This window comes from Rhinolophus sinicus, chromosome 14 (genome assembly GCF_057876585.1).
Source record: "Rhinolophus sinicus isolate RSI-liver-muscle chromosome 14, RSI-T2T, whole genome shotgun sequence".
In the NCBI taxonomy this organism is placed as follows: Eukaryota; Metazoa; Chordata; class Mammalia; order Chiroptera; family Rhinolophidae; genus Rhinolophus; species Rhinolophus sinicus.
This window is the reverse complement of record NC_142514.1, coordinates 164,494,305-164,511,926: the sequence shown is the minus strand read 5'-3', so window position 1 is coordinate 164,511,926 and position 17,622 is coordinate 164,494,305. Positions and strand designations below refer to the sequence as shown.

Sequence of the window (17,622 nt, the reverse complement as noted above, 5' to 3'; positions counted from 1 at the left end):
TAAGTATTTGTTTTGCCTTGTTCAATCTGTGACATAATACAGGTGATGTATAGGATACCTCATGGTCTGCTGAACATGACACATGAAAATCTAGAGCAATGAAGATTCTTGTAATGTTTTTCCTCCAAGTTAAAGAAGCTTAAGGGAAGTTCCTGTTCAATTATGGATCTGATATATAAATCCACTAAGCAAAGGAAGTTCACGGCCTCTTAACCATCATGTAGCAACCTCCCTGTCTCTTTTACTTAGGAAGTTACTGATTTCTCTTCCTTTTTTCTTTTCATAATGTCATACCCTATGCTACCGTAGATACCAGGAATAAGAAATCAGATTGTATCTTTTCTTAAAGAGCTCATAGCCAAGGGATTCTACTTATTAAGTTCCAAAACAAAACAAAACTGCTACACACCAAAAGTTGAATTATTGTTGCTTTAATGGATTCTTTGAATGTATTCTGTTTCTATTTATGATCATGGTACCATATTACTTGATTTCAAAGGGAGTGGTTTAGAGCAGGCCACCTGCCTAGATCTAAGTTACCTGACAAATTAAACTTTGTTTATGTAAACAGTGTGCCTAGAGGGCTAAATAGAGACTTTGCTGATTGTTTTTTAGATTTTAAGTAAGTTGTTTCTGCCTGTTACGGCTTATTACATGATCCTCTGTTAAGGCACTGTGTCTTCCTGAGCCTCGGCTTTCTTTTAGGTAAAATGAGGAAATTGAAAACCATCAGCATTTTCCAAACAAGACCATTTTGTGAAGCAATAACATATCTACATTCCCTACTCTGGATATCAGGAGTAAGGAAGTTTGGGAGAGGTCTTCATTTACTCTCCCAGAAGAGGCATAAAGAAGAGCATAGATATAAGCTGGTCAAAACTGAATGGGAGTAATGGGATCGATGACCCTCTAATGTTTGCAACTCTAAAGCTGTATGACATCGTGTTATTTCATTAAATTTTAAACTTACTGAATTTATAATTAAGATACTAATTCCTCTTACAGAATTGAAGGCATATTTAATATATAATATGTTGGTTCTACTATTGAAGCCTAATTTTATGAGGCCTTACCTAACCACAGTGACAAAAGGAACTAAATTCCTGGAACTTTAAGTGTGTACGTTTATTCATGAGGAATTCTTAGATGTTTGGGTAATTTTGTAGTTTCTAAAATCATAAAATTACAGACACATTGGAAATATAATACGAAGAACTTACTTTTCCTGAATGATTTAAGAGTAATATGACAATCTGATAGATGCCCTATCACCCCAAATACTGTAGTATATCTTTCTTGCAATCAAGGACATGCTCCTACAAAACCATAACACAACCCTCAAAATTAGGAAGTTAACATTAATACATAACTATAATCTAATTTTCACACCCTATTGTGGTTTTACCAGTTGTCGTAATAAGGTTGTTTATAACAAAAAGATCCAGCTTAGACTCTTATGTTGCATTTAGTTGTCATATCTCTTGAATCTCTTTCAGTCTGGAAAAATTCCTGTGTCTTTTCATGATTTTTAACACTTTGATACTCTTGAAGATTACAGACCAGTTATTTTGTATGCTGTCCCTCAATTTCTGTATGATGTTTCCTCGTGATTAGGCAATGTATCTTTGACAGGAATATTAGCGAAATATGCCTTGTTCCTATAAGTGAACCCAATCAGATAGGGTATGATTTCAGTTTGTTACATTATTGGTGATGTTCACTTTGACAATTTTATTATCTGACAAGTTTCTCTATTGGAAAGTTACTCTTTTCCCCTTTGTAATCAGAATATTTTATAGAAAGGTATTTTGAAATTATATATTGTTTCTCACCAAACTTTTAATATATGTATTTATTTATAGACTCATAGTTTTTATTTATACTCTATAGGCTCATAGTTTCTTATTTTATTCAATGGATTAAAATTTATGACTATCGTTATTCTGATGCTCAAATCATCTTTTGTTTGGCTGGTGGGAGTCTATTCAAGCTGATTTCTGAGTCTTTTGGATATGTTTTCATCATTCTTTTAGCATTTTCCTGCTTTCAGATAATCAAAATGTGCTAGGAACACCTTGTATTTTACCTGACCTTGTCCTGGAACAAATCATTTCTCCATGTTGTCCTGGTTCTTTTTAATGGAAAATGGTATGTAGAACCAAGATTACTCTTGGGGTGTCACTGTGCTCAGACCCTCTCAATGGTCAGAGCTAAGGAATCTATGTAGGTCCTTACATACACACAAACATATACACACATTTATAATTATGTTTATTTCTCTATCAATCATGTATATTGAAAACCATGAATTCATGTTACCTCCAACTCCAATCCAAAACCACAAGGTTAATTTTAGTTTATTTCCTTTTTTTGTTTATATGTTTCTATCCTCTTACAGTGAGAAATACTACTTTCTTTATCCTTAATATGTTTACTTACTTGATAAATTCCCCTGTATGTGAGCAGTCCACCATTCTGTTGCACCATCCTTCCTAATGTGGGTGCCCTCTTCTCCCTGCCTGGACTCTGACACCTTGAGCTGGGGTTTTGAGGGTCACTTTCCTCACCCTACTCAGCTTCTGACTCCCCACAGTAGATTGCCCTCCACCTCATGGGGACATCGTCTTTTGCCCCTTCAGTGCTGATACCCTGTCTGGAATGCTGCCGCCACGACCCCTTCACCTCTTCCCCATGGACAACCTACCTTGCTCTACCCCACCTAGTGGATTAGGACTGAATTGTTCAGAAAGGGGAATGGGTTAAATGTTTTTAACATACTATTTTGAGGGACTTTATTCCCAAGTAGCATAAATCTAATTAATGGAAAAATAAGGTTTGCTTTAAAGAAATGTACTTTACAGTCAACTTGCCATAAAATTTTCCATTGAGAGAGGGAGAACTGTAATAAGAAAACACTTGTACTTTATCTTTGAAATTGCCTTCTGTAGTTAATACGTTAATTAGTGTCAGTGTAGCTTTATTTTTGTGTTAGAAAGGTGCTTACATCTGATATTATGAACCAATTTTGTGATTTTTGGAATAAAAAAATCATTATGTACAGCATCCATAAAAAGATTTCATGTCAGTCAAATTACGTTATGTTCAGATTCAACTTATCTGTTATAAGAATGCAAATACATGGTAGTTTTTGAAGTTGGGCAGTACTCCAGAGGTGTTGATAAAGTGTAGTTGTGAATCATGATTCAGAAAGAATAAAATGCAGAGGTACTTGTGTCTGAAAGAATTTGGTAAATTTGCTCTAGATATGTTAGTTTTCTCTTTGGCTAATGGTAGCTGTATTACTAAGAGTTCTCCAGTGAAATAGGTGTATACCAATAGGAGATATACTGCTATATATGTATATGAAGATATTTATTATGTGGAATTGGCTCATACAAGTAGGAGGCAGAGAAATGCCATGATCTGCCATCTGCAAGCTGGGGGCTCTGGAAAGCCGGTGATATAATTCCAGTCTGAGTCTGAAAGCCTGAGAACCAGGGGAATCAATGGTATAAATCCCTGTCCAAGGGCAGGAGAAGATCAATATCCCAGCACAATCAGGCAGTTAGTAAACACGATGAATACATCCTTTCTCAGCCTTTTGTTCTATTCAGGTTCTCACTCAACAGATTGGATGAGGCCCACCCACAATAGGGAACATAATCTACTTTATTGAGTTCACTGTTTCAATGCTAATCTCATCCAGAAATAACCCTCTTAGACACACCCAGAAATAATGTCTGCTCTGGACACTTTCTGGCCCTGTAAAGTTGACAAAAAAACTAAATGCCTCAAAAAAATACTCTGATCTCATCCAGTCTCATGTCTTTAAAATCGGATCAACATGCAGAGGACTTCCAAATGTTCATCTTTAGCCCCAAACCGGGCATTGGATGTTGATAAGACATCTCAAACTTGACATGTTCAAAACCATGTTTAACATCTCCCTCTCCTGAAAATTAACTTCTTTGTCTTTTCTTTCCTCATTAATTATAACTCCCTTTTTTCTGTTGTACATTTTTTCAGTTTTCCTTTCACAGTATATCCAGATTCTGACCATTCTCAGGCCACGCATTACTAACATCCTAGTCCTCTTTCATCATCCTCTTTCCTTGGGATTATTGCAGTAGTTAATAGTGGTGTCCCTGCTTCCACCTTTGTTCTTTGTTAGCACTGACATAACAGAGTGATCCTTTAAAAGAGTAAGTCAGGGTTGGGACTCTTTAGTGGCTTCCTGTCTCATTCAGTGTAAAAACCTAAATCTGTGTTATGCATTGAAAGACCTACAGTGATTTGGCCCTCCCACTTCCCCTACTCCTGCTCTTTTCTTCCCCTTGCTTACTCTCTTACAGCCACAGTGGCTTCCTTGCTGTTCTTGGAACACACCAGACATTTTCTCACCGTAGGGCCTTTGCTCTTGTTGGAATACTCTTCCTCTCTTCTATCAAGTCTTTACTCAAAAGTTGCCCTTTCAGAAAGGACTTTCTCACCCATCCTATGTCATTCCTTTCCCTGATTTATTCATTTTCTTTAGCACTTGCGAGGTGTGATTGAAAAATATGGTAAATGTTTAAATAAAATGTAAAAGACACATTGCCATTAATCCCTCTCAAAATACTCCCCCTCGCTTCGAACACACTTATCCCATCGTTCTTGCCACTTTCTGAAGCAGTTCTGGAAGTCCTCTTTCATGAGTGTCTTTACTTTATCCTCCATCATGACAATGCTCCATGTCATACATCGCTTCTGGTATGGCAATTTCAAAATAAAGTGTGTCTTCATCCACCTTATTCACTGGATCTGGCACAGTGTGACTTTTGGCTCTTCCCCAAAGTCAAAATGACCATGCAAGGAAAATGTTTTGAATCGATTCAGGACATTGAGGCAGCCGCAACAGCACAACTAAAGAACGATGAGATAAGTATGTTTGAAGTGAGGGGTAGTATTTTGAGGGGGATTAATGGCAGGGTGTCTTTTACTGTAATAATTTTTTTAAATTTAAACACTTTTTTGATCACACCTTGTATCAATATCTAATAGACAATATATTTTATTTATATTGCTTATTATCTACATTCTCCAGAATTTAAGCTGGACAGAATCTTTTTGTCCAATATTATACTCCCAGTGTCTACATTAATGGTTTACTTATAGTAAGCATTCAATATTTGTTGAAGAAATTAATCATATATAATCCATTCCACCAAAATGAAATAAAATTATCAGCTTATTCAAGGCAGTGTACTAAAAACATCTGTTTCGTAGGAACTGTGAAGTGACTGTGGTATTTTTGTTTAAAATTTCCCAAGTATAAGCAGGGTTTAAGAAAATGAGCACTCATACATGGCTGGTTGGACTTTAACTTGGTCAGCCACTCAGGAGGACTATATAAAAATTGTTAAGTCTATAAAAATGAATAAATCTTAGGAATTCTGCTTCTTGGAATTTGTCCTGCTAAAATGAATAACTACAGAGCTCTTAGTACAAGCATATTTATTGCAGAATAGTTTCATAAAACTGGATAAACCTACAAAAATTAGAGTGGTTTGGTAAACTGTGGTATAAACAATGGAATACTATGTAGCTATTAAAAAGTTATGTAGTAGATTAATTTGTTGTAGAAAGGCGTTTGTTATATATTAGGTAAAAATAGGGTACAAAATAGTACATATATTATTACTCCTCTCCCCACTGGCTTTCTTTTAAAGTATAAATGCATAGAAAAATAATCTGTTAGTACCAAAGTATTAATGATTATTTCTGGGTTGTGAGATGATTTGTTTAAAACAACTTTTTTCCCTGTCCCTAATTTGTTTTATCAAAATTTTCTTCAATGAAGAGCTAATAGTAAGTAGCAGACTCTACTAAACTGCTCTTGCTGTCCCTCTTGCTTTATTTTTCTTTGTAGTACTTGTCACACTCTAACTTCTGTACTTTTTACTTATGTTTTGTTGTCTGTCTACCACTACCCCTACTGGACATAAAGATTCCTAAGGAGAGGAACTTTGTTTTGTTCACTGCTGTATCCCAGGATCCTAGGAAAGTGGCTGGCATATACTATTAGGTGCTCCATAAATATGTGTTAAATAAATAAATGAATGTATTGTTTTTGTTATAAGGAAAAAAGTTATAACATTTTGAAAAAAGTGCATAAAAAATAAAACCCACATTTATAGCATATAATTTTAACATTAGGAGGAATTTGTAACAGATAATTAAATAATTTTAATGCGGTTTTCCCCTTATTTTTTCAAGGTTTCTAAATATTCTTTACAGAAGAAAGTTAGTGAAATGGTAAGGAAATTACAAAATATGCACCCACCCACAGATTAATACATAATGTGCATAGTATTTTTGTCAATATGAATGTGACATTTATATTAAAAACAAACAATTGAAATTGGATACTCATATCCTCTTGAAAGGACTGAATTATAATTTCAAATATAGCTTAAATGAATTTATTTCTAGATTAAGTAGTGTTTACATATTATAAAATAAATTCAACACAGTTCCCAAATTATTGTTAGAGGTCTTATACTAAAATAAAACAATACAGAAATAAGAACAACAAAACTTAATGGTATCTTTTCTAGGTATTTATGCAAACATGAAGTTATTAATTATAGCCTGCAAAATTAAAATAATATGAAGTAGCATTTGAATACAGCACTTGGGATATGGTATCCACCCTTTATTCAACAAGTGTTTATTTGTTGTGCTTTCCTCTTCTATAGTATATTAAAAATTAATATTTGCATTTTTATAGCATAACATTTTATGGAATATTTACTTTGCTATTCTCTTTTTATCTTTATTTGATTCAAAAGGATTTTGTTTTTTTCTTTTTTGTAATTTTGATTAGCAAAATTCTCCCATTTCCACTTAAATCTTCAGAGGGCTTCATGGGTGGGTTTATTCTTCTTTGGAGCAGACAGTAAGGCAAGTAAAATTAATTTTTTAGTAAGGTTTATATATTATATACTTGAGAAGTAAGAAATGAGAAATCATTCTTATGACATTAAATACAAAAATATAAAGTAAGTATTTTCTTGAAATTGTTTTTGTGTGATAGAAAATAAAAGAGCCACAGAAAGATTGTTAAGCTTGATTGAATAAAAGATGTGAAAATTCTGTCACTGTTCAACTGGAAAGAATAAAGATAATATTGTCAGACTGTTTTAAACTATGATTTTAATTAAGAAACTGAAAAACTAGATTCTGGTTTAGGTTTAAGTACCATGACATTTGTACTGAAAGTCATCTTCAACGCTACAGTGGTTTTACACAAAATACAGTGAAATTGAATAATGTGCCCTCTGACCTGGGAGATGAGGCTACAAGTTAAAGATCAAAGGCAACATAAAATGTGTTTTATTTTATGTCACTTTAAAATTTCATCAAACAGATATTTATAATCTTAAAAAAAGCATGGAAACTTGCAGTATACTTATGGTATTTTTTGGTCACTTCGGAGCATTTTGTTAATATGAATTACAGCCTCTTAAGAACCTACTAAAATGATATTTGAATTATAGTTATATTTTTTCTGACAGTTCAAAGTATTAAATCACTTTACATTAAAATAATTTTATATATTGAGATATACATTTAATTTATGCTCTTTCTTAGAGAATGTTATATATATTTTAGATAATTGATCTTAAAGTTAAAAATAATGTTTTCTCTAAAGATTCTTATATTCTTCTTTTTACATTATTTTTATATAATTCAGATAACCTTTTCTTTATTCAAAGTGCTATACAGTACGCAGTAATTCAGTTAATCTTATTCAAATCAGTACATTTTTCTTTACATTATTTGTCTCTGTGGGAAGACAGGAAACAAGATGGTCCTTTGTGTCAAGGCAGGACTTTGGGGAGCAATTGATAAAGTTAAGTGTTCTAAAGGAAATAATTTTAAAAATAGTATTAAGGAACTTTTAAAGAAGTTCATGATCTTCAGTAGGCAAACCCTGAACCACTAGTAAGTTTCTGTCTTTTACGAATTCAATAAGCTCATCTTTGTGTAGAGGTAGTGATAGGTCTCTAGATAAAGTAACACAGTTATGAATCTACAGATTCATCTATCTCTAAAATTACCCATACCTTCTCTTGAACAAATGATCACATTGATCCTTAACAGTAAAAAGAATGGAATATAACATGATAAAAACAAACTACTATAAAACATCAAATTAACTGTCATTGTGATCTGTCTGGTCACTGTTGAAAATCTTCCCTGTGTGTTCCCATGACTACTATGTTGTATAACTGAGCAGCTTAATGAATGAAGTGAAGACTTACCCAACCGTCTTTTAGTTATATTTTATTTCTGTTTTTGTATAACACTTTCCTCTAAAGAAAAGACTTATAAGATTTATTTTTCTTTATTAAATTAAAACGAATCTTCAGTATTGCAGTTTTCACATAATTTGGAATTACCACATATTTTCTTTAACTAGAATAGTTTTAGACTGAAGACTTGTCTGGAAATAATCTTCATGATTATAAATGTTAGGTGTATCTATACACACAAAGTATGTATAACTTTAGATTTTTTTTAAAGTAATGTATATCTTATATTTGTGACTAAGAAGGTAAAAGTATCTTAAAGATACCATAGGTTTTTAAAAAGTGAGTTTTAGAACCCCATTGATTTATTTTGGGTCTGTATTGAAGAAATGGAAAGATAAGTTGCAAAAATAGAAATGAAGAATGTATGATGTTTATTTTGGGGTTTTTATTTTTTCCTTTAAAATTTACTTATAATGGATTATTTTAAGGGAAATTAATTTTATCTCCAAAGGTTTTTAAATTAGTCTCCATACCCATAGAAATAAGAAAAGGGGGAAATGGGCAGCTATGCCATTAATTGATAAATGTAGTTCTAAAAAGTTTTGTATAAATATTGTTTTCAAATGATTCCTATTTTAAATGTCTTGAGGATTTTAAGTAACACACACACACACACACACACACACACACACACACACACACCCTATTCATTAATTATGCATGTGCTGTGTTTTCTTTCTCTAATCTTGATTTTCATAGGTTAAGTTTGTTTAAAACGAGGGCACATATTTGGAAAGCAATGAATCCTGACACTATTTTCTTGTGGACAGAGTCTTTTACATTTAGTCGTAAAATCATGTAAAAGAAAAAATAATGTGAATGAATTCACAGAGGTAAAAAGAACACAACTGTATGTACTTAGCTACTTCTTAGTCATCTCAGCAAAATAATCTTTATTTATTGTGGTATAGTATGTGATACTAAAGTTTTAATAACACCTTCAATTTATTTGTATTATTCTTTAAAATGTTCTTAGGTTACTCAGGCAGGTGTTACCAATCTACTTTTTGTTGTTGCTTCCCAAAGAATTTAAACTATTTGCTGACAGTCATGCATTTAATGGCAAACTTGACAAAACTAAATCAGGGCAGTCAACGAAATTCATATATGAGCAGTCCCATATGGGCCTAAAGAGCTAGTGAGCAATATTAGGTGCCCATGTGATTTGAAAGTTTTTATAGTATTTATCAAGGCCATTGAATAGGCTAATGTATTTGATAATCAGAATTATGTCATGCAAACAACTGAAATAGCATTTTAATTGAATTTGACTTTGGCCTCGAGAAAAGGATGTTGTAATAGAATGTATCAGAAATTGCTCTAATATGTATAGAACTGTATGTATGTATGTAGAGAATACCTATGAAATCACTTGATCTTTGCTGCATTTTTAGTTACCAGGATTGTTAACTTTTACAGGCCTTGAAAACCTATTTTATTCACTACTTTTTAACTGAAAGGTTAAGGAAACCTGTATTAATATTTAGGGCACAATATTCTTTTTTTAAATTAAAATTTATTGGGGTGACAATGGTTAGTAAAATTACATAGGTTTGATGTGTACAATTCTGTAATACATCATCTATACGTCACATTTGTGTTCACCACCCAGAGTCAGTTCTCCTTCCAGTAGTTCTCCATTGACAAACATTCGGTTTATGAACACTGTAAACCCTGAAGTAAATGCTTTGGTTTTCAAATATGCCTCGGAAGTCTAACATGTCATGTGGCTTCCACTGAGTGCAAGATCCTGAGGCCTAGTTGTTGGCTGTTTTCGAACGTTTCAGAACTCGAACGGTCTTCCAGAATGGATTACGTTCGAAAACCGAGGTACCACTGTATTTGATCCCCTTTACCCTTTTCTATCCCCCATCCCCTCTTACCCTCTGGTGACCACTGAACTATTGTCTATGTCTAGTATGAGTTTTTATTTCTTTGTCTTGTTCCTTTTTTGCTTTCAGTTTTATGTCCCACATATCAGTGAAGTCATATGGCTCTCGATTTTTTCTGTCTGACTTATTTTGCTTAGTGTAATAATCTCAAGATCTATCCATGTTGTTGCAAATGGCATTATTTCATCTTTTCTTATTGCAGAGTAGTCTTCCAAGTGTATACATACGACATCTTCTTTATCCAATCATCTATCGAAGGACACTTTGGTTGTTTCCATGTCTTGGCCACCATAAATAAAGCAGGATACAATATTCTTATGAAGGCTATGTAAAAATTGATTTGAATTGTAAAATTCCTTGAATTGAAAAAATACCTTTAGACCAGTTTTCAGTGAAATCACATGAGGTTTCTACACATCTTCTGAAAGTGAATAGAATTCTCTAGATTAGAGAATTATTTTAGAGGATTGGAATATGGCTCATTATTGTTCAATGTTTAGTTATGGATAGTAGTGGCTTCGCAGGTAAACTTAAGATCTCAGGGGGTAAGTACACTTGTCAACTTGTTTGCATTGATAACTGCTACACGATTTATTTTTTTTAAATTAGTTTCAGTTATTACACGATTAATTCAAATGACTAAGTAGTGAATTTGAAAAGCCCTTAGAGGTGCATGAGAAACTTTCAACTGATCTATTGTAATCACTACCAATGATGATATCACTGCTTAAAATCATTAAAAAGTATCCTTGAAAAGGTTAAAATTGAGGTGACATCATAAAAATGGCGGCATGAGGTGAGCCTCTTGAAGTCTCCCCTGGAATTTACAATAAATTGAACAACTATAACTCCACAAAGGACTCCCTGCGCAGCAGACAGGTAAGACTAAGAGGCGCCCTACTGAAATCATCTAAAGGTGGGCAAATTGCATGAACGGGGAAGGCGGAAAGGGAGAAGTGAGACAGGGCTGCGCAGGCACAGGACGCAGACCTAGCTCAGTGCTCCGAGCTTGCTGCATCCTAGAACTACCGCAGCTGTGGGAGAGGGAAGAACTTGGACTGCTAGGGCTCTGTTTATGGCCCACAGGGCTGAGGGGAGAGCATATAACATGGCTGAACCCAAAGCTCATGGCAGAGACATCAAAGCAAAGACTGAGAGAAGAAGGCTGAAAACGGTGGTTTAAACCCTCACTGCCGAGCAGAGAATGGAAGCCTTAGGCACTGAGCCTAGCCACCCCCTCCCTACCCTCCCAGAGCTCGCCCTGTATCCACTTGCCCAGTGCTAGAAGTGGAACAATAGCAGTGTCAGATAAAAAGAATAGAATATTTGCAGTTCTGAGAACTATGGTCTGCAGACACAGACTCGCAGCCCAACTAATTCCTGCAAAGGGGAGGGAGCCGTGGAAGCAGGACTGGCTATGGTGGTGGTTGTCGCCATTGCTCTGGGCCACCTCTCACAACCTACCCTGCCCCTGTCCCTATCTATCTGGGCAAATCCCTGCAGGAGTAAACAGAGCTGCTGAAATACACAGGCTCTGAATCTGATGCAGGAAGAGCTTTGGAACTTCAGAAGCTCTCCACATCTCCCCATGGAGGCGGCACCCTATGACCCTGGTGAACTGTTAACAGAGGAGAAGCCCGTCTTCCAGAGAATCCCCCCATTGTGTGAGAAGCTGGAATAGTGCAGAGAAAATATAACACTACAGTGTCAGACAGAATAAAAGGCTGCAGTCGGAGAGAAAATAAAGCATTCTACCGACACCTACTGGAAAACAAAAGAAAGACCTCTTTCTATCAAATTAGAACCCACTCATGTAGATATCAAGGAAGAGAAATAGTCATTAATTGCCATGAATAACCAAGATAACAAGACAGCTCAGGAAAAAATTGAAAAGTCTCCAGAAAACTCAAAGACATGGAAATATGTGACTTAAATGACAGAGAATTAAAGATTGCAGTTCTTAAAAAACCCAATGAGATGCAAGAAAACACAGACAGGCAGTTTAATGAACTCAGAAACACAATCAAAGAACAAAATGAACATTTTACCAAAGAGATTGAAATTTTAAAAAAGAACCAAATAGAATTTCTGGAGATTAAGAACTCAATAAAAGAAATGAAGTATGAAATAGCCAGCTTAGGTAATAGAGTTGACTAGATGAAGGAAAGAATCAGTGACATAGAAGATAGAAATCTGGAAATGACATGGATGGAAGCAGAAAGAGACTTGAGACTTAAAAGAAATGAAAGAACTCTACAAGAACTTTCTGACTCCATCAGAAAGAGCAACATAAGAATAATGGGCATACCAGAAGGAGAAGAAAGAGAGAAGGAAACAGAGAGTATATTCAAACAAATAGTCGATGAGAACTTCCCAAACTTGTGGAAAGAATTGGATCCTTGTATCCAAGAAACAAATAAACCATCTAATTACCTCAACCTCAACAGGCCTTCTCCAAGGCACATTGTATTGAAGCTGTCAAAAATTAACGATAAAGAAAGAATCCTCAAGGCAGCCAGGGAAAAGAATACGGAACCTACAAAAGAAAGTCCATTAGATTATCATCAGATTTTTCAGCAGAAACTCTACAAGCCAGGAGGGAGTGGAATCAAATATTCAAACTATTGAAAGAGAGAAATTATGAGCCAAGAATAACATACCCAGCAAAGATATCCTTTAGATATGAAGGAGGAATAAAGACCTTTCTCGACATACAGAAGCTCAGGGAATTTTCTAACACACGACCTGCTCTACAAGAAATACTGAAGGAGGCTATTCAACAAGCACAAATGGGGATAATATGTGACAACCAAAACATAAAGGGGGAGAGAGTAATTGCCTGAACCGGAATATAGGAATGGAGAAAGTAAGCGTGCTGAAGAAAATAGAATATTCTAAATATGAAACTTTATTTTACATAAACTTAATGGTAGCCACTCAAAAAAGAAATCCAGAACTGAAATATATAACATAATAAAAGAAGAAACAGAGGAAAAAAATCATAGAATATCACCACATAGAAATAATAGACAACAAAAAGGCAAAGAAACAATGGAGACACAGTCTTACCAGAAAACCAAAGATAGAATGAATGATAGGAAATCCTCACATATTCACCCTAAATGTAAATGGACTGAACTCACCAATAAAAAGGCACACAGAAGGAGATTGGATCAAAAAACTAAACCCAACCATATGCTGCCTCCAAGAAACACATCTCAGCTACAAGGACAAACATAGACTCAAAGTGAAAGGGTGGAAATTGATACTCCACGCAAATGGTATTCAGAGAAAATCAGGTGTAGTCATACTGATATCAGATGAAACAGACTTCAGGATAAAAAAAGGTAATAAGAGACAACGATGGACATTTCATAATGATAAAAGGGACTATACAACAAGAAGACATAACAGTCATCAATATTTATGCCCCCAGTCAGGGAGCACCGAAATATACCAAGCAACTACTAACAGAACTAATGCACAGTTATAGTAGGGGACCTAAATACCTCATTGACAGCTATGGATAGATCATCCAAACAGAAAAGAAAGAAATAACAGCCCTAAATGACACATTAGATGAAATGGACATAATTGACATTTATAGAGTACTTCATCCTAGAACATCAGATTATACATTTTTTTTTCTAGTGTACATGGAACATTCTCAAGGATAGACCATATATTGGGACATATTGGGACATAAGAAGATTGAAATCATACCAAACATATTCTCTGATCACAAGGCTTAGAAATTGGATATCAACTGCAAAAAGGAAGCAGGAATAAACACAAATATGTGGAGATTAAACAACACACTTTCAAGGAATGACAGGGTGAAAGAAGAAATGAGAAGAGAGATCAAAAGATACATAGAAACAAGTGAGAATGAAAATACATCCTACCAAAATTTTGGAGATGCAGCAAAAGCAGTTTTAAGGGGGAAATTTATATAATTACAGGCCTATCTCAAGAAACAAGAAAAATCCCAGAAAAATAACCTCATATTGCACTTTAAAGAACTAGAAAAAGAACAAATGAATCCCAAGGTCAGCAGAAGAAAGGAAATAATAAAAATCAGAGCAGAACTAAATGAAATAGAGAAAAAAAAGACAATAGAAAAAATTAATGTGACAAAGGGCTCATTCTTTGAAAAGATTAATAAAATTGACAATCCTTTGGCTAGACTCACTAAGATAAAAAGAGAAATAAACAAAATCAGAAATGAGAGAGGGGAAGTTACCATGGATGCCACAGAAATGCAAAGGATCACCCAAGAATACTATGAAGGACTGACTATATGCCACCAAATTCAATAACCTAGAAGACATAAACAGGTTCTTAGAAACATATTGCCTTCCTAGGCTGAATCACGAAGAATTGGAGACTCTAAATAGACCGATCATCAGGAAGGAAATTGAATCAGTCTTCTGAAACCTTCCCAAAAGCAAAAGTCCAGGACCAGATGGCTTCGCTAGTGAATTGTACCAAACCTTCAAAGAGGATCTAATACCTGTCCTACTCAAACTCTTCCAAAAAATTGAAGAAAAGATAATACTCCATAACTCATTTATGAGGCCAACATTATCCTGATACCAAAACCTGGTAAGGATAACACAAAAAAAGAAAACTGCAGACCAGTATCTCTGATGAATACAGATGCAAAAATCCTAAACAAAATTCTAGCAAATCGAATGTAACAATGCATTAAAAAGATTATTCATCACGACCAAGTGAGGTTCATCTCAGGGGCACAAGGATGGTTCAACATATGCAAATCCATCAGTGTGATACACCACATAAACAAAATAAAGAACAAAAATCATATGATTATATCCATTGATGCAGAAAAAGCATTTGACAAGATACAACATCCATTTATGATTAAAACACTTAATATAAATAGGTATAGAAGGAAAATACCTGAACATAATAAAGGCCATATATGACAAACCCTCAGTTAATATCATAATTAACAGTGAAAAACTGAAGCCCTTTGCTCTACGTTTAGGAACATGACAGGGCTGTCCACTATCACCTCGGCTTTTCAACATAGTGTTGAAAGTCCTCACCAGAGCAATCAGGCAAGAGAAATAAGGAAAAGGCATCCAGATTGGGAATGAAGAAGTTAAATTGACATTCTTTGCAGATGACATGATGCTATATATAGAAAACCCTAAAGACTCCAACAAAAAGCTATTAGAAACAATAACGAATACAGTCAAATTGCCGGCTATAAAATGAACATACAAAAGTCCCTTGCATTCCTATGAAATCTCAGAAAAAGAAATAAAAATTCCTTTTGCAATTGCAACAAAAAGAATAAAATACCTAGAAATAAAGTTAACCAAGTATGTGAAAGACCTATATGTTGAAAACTATAAGATATTTTTAAAAGAAATTGAAGAAGACACAAAGAAATGGAAAGACATTCTGTCCTCATGGATTGGAAGAATCAAAATAGTTAAAATGGCCATATTACCCAAAGCAATATACAGACTTAATGCAATCCCCATCAAAATCCCAATGGCATTTTTTAAAGAAATAGAACAAAAAAATCATCAGATTTGTATGGAACTACAAAAGACCCCGAATAGCCTAAGCAATCCTAAGAAAAAAAGAACAATGCTGGAGATATCACACTCTCTGACTTTAGCTTGTACTACAGGGCAACAATAATCAAAACAGCATGGTATTGGCAGAAAAACACACACACAGACCAATGCAATAGAATTGAGAACCCAGAAATAAACCCACATAAATATGGACAGATAATTTTTGACAAAGAAGCCAATAACATACAATGGAGCAAAGACAGCCTCTTCAATAAATGGTGCTGGGAGAATTGGAGAGCCACGCGCAAAAGAATGAAACTGGACTGCTATCTGTCACCATGTACCTAAGTTAATTCAAAATGGATCAAAGACCTCAGCAGATGACCTGAAACAATAAACTGCATAGAAGAAAACATAGGGACTAAACTTATGGATCTTGGGTTCAAAGAGCATTTTATGAATTTGACTGCAGAAGCAAGGGAAGTAAAAGCTAAAATAAATGAATGGGACTATATCAAACTTAAAAACTTCTGCACAGCAAAAGAAACCATTGACAAAATAAAGAGGCAACCAACTGAATGTGAGAAGATTATTGCAAACAGCGCCTCCTATACGGGGCTAATATCCAAAATATACAAGGAATTCATATAACTCAACAACAACAAAAAACAAACAACCCAATTGAAAAATGGGCAGAGGACCTGAGGAGACATTTCTCCAAAGAGGACATACAAATGACCAATAGACATATGAAAAAATGCGCAACATCACTAATCATCAGAGAAATGCAAATAAAAACCACAATGAGATATTAACCCAGTTAGAATGGCTATCATCAAGACAAATACATGTAGTAACAAGTTTTGGATAGGCTGTGGAGAAAAAGGAACCCTCATACTGTTGGTATGGGAACGCAGATTGGTACAGCCGCTATGCAAGGCAGTGTGGAGGTTCCTCAAAAAATTAAGACTGGAATTACCATATGACCCAGCAATCCTTCTCCTGGGTATCTACCCAAAAAATCTGAAAACATTTATCCATAAAGACATGTATGCTCCAGTCTTCATTGCAGCTTTACTTATGGTGGCCAAGACATGGAAATAACCAAAATGTCCCTTGATGGATGGATAAAGAAGTTGTGGTATATATAATACACAATGGAATACTATTCGGCAGTAAGAAAAGATGAAATAGTGCCATTTGTGGCAACATGGATGGATCTTGAGATTATAATGCTTAGTGAAATAAGTCAGAAAGAGTAGAGAACCATATAATTTCACTGATGTGGTATATGAAACTGAATACAACAAAAGAACAAGACAGACAAATGAACAAAAACTCATAGACATAGACAATAGTTTAGGGGTTACCAGAGGGCTCTAGAAGAGGGTAAAAGGGGTCTAATATATGGTAATGGAAAGAAAACTGACTCTGGGTGATGAACACACAATGTGAGATATAGATAATGTATTACAGAATTGTACACCTGAAATCTATATAACTACTAACAATTGTCACCCCAATAAACTTTTAAAAAAAGTAAAGTTTAAAATTATCATCAGATTTGCCAAGATAATAGAGTTAGATACAACTTAAATTGTAATGTGTGCTCTTTATTAATATTATAGAGAGCTGTTCTTATTTCAAATAAAAATTAAAACTATTGAAGGTACTTTCAGCAGTTAAGGAGTAATAATAACAAAACGTACTTATTATGTGGCAGGCTCTGTTCTTAGTACTTTATATATTAATTCATTTTATGCTCACAACAACCCTATGAGGGAGATACTGTTATAATCTTCATTTCAAAGACAGGGT

At 34.5% G+C, this 17,622-nt stretch overlaps 1 protein-coding gene across 1 annotated transcript in view; it reads left to right on the top strand.

The window, feature by feature from the left end:
• The window catches only part of CCDC73 (coiled-coil domain containing 73), a 256,081-nt gene that overhangs the window by 203,810 nt on the left and 34,649 nt on the right, over positions 1-17,622 (top strand). The window contains 1 exon segment of the mRNA XM_019738516.3: positions 6,256-6,294. Within this exon segment, the coding sequence (XP_019594075.3) occupies positions 6,256-6,294 (39 nt within the window).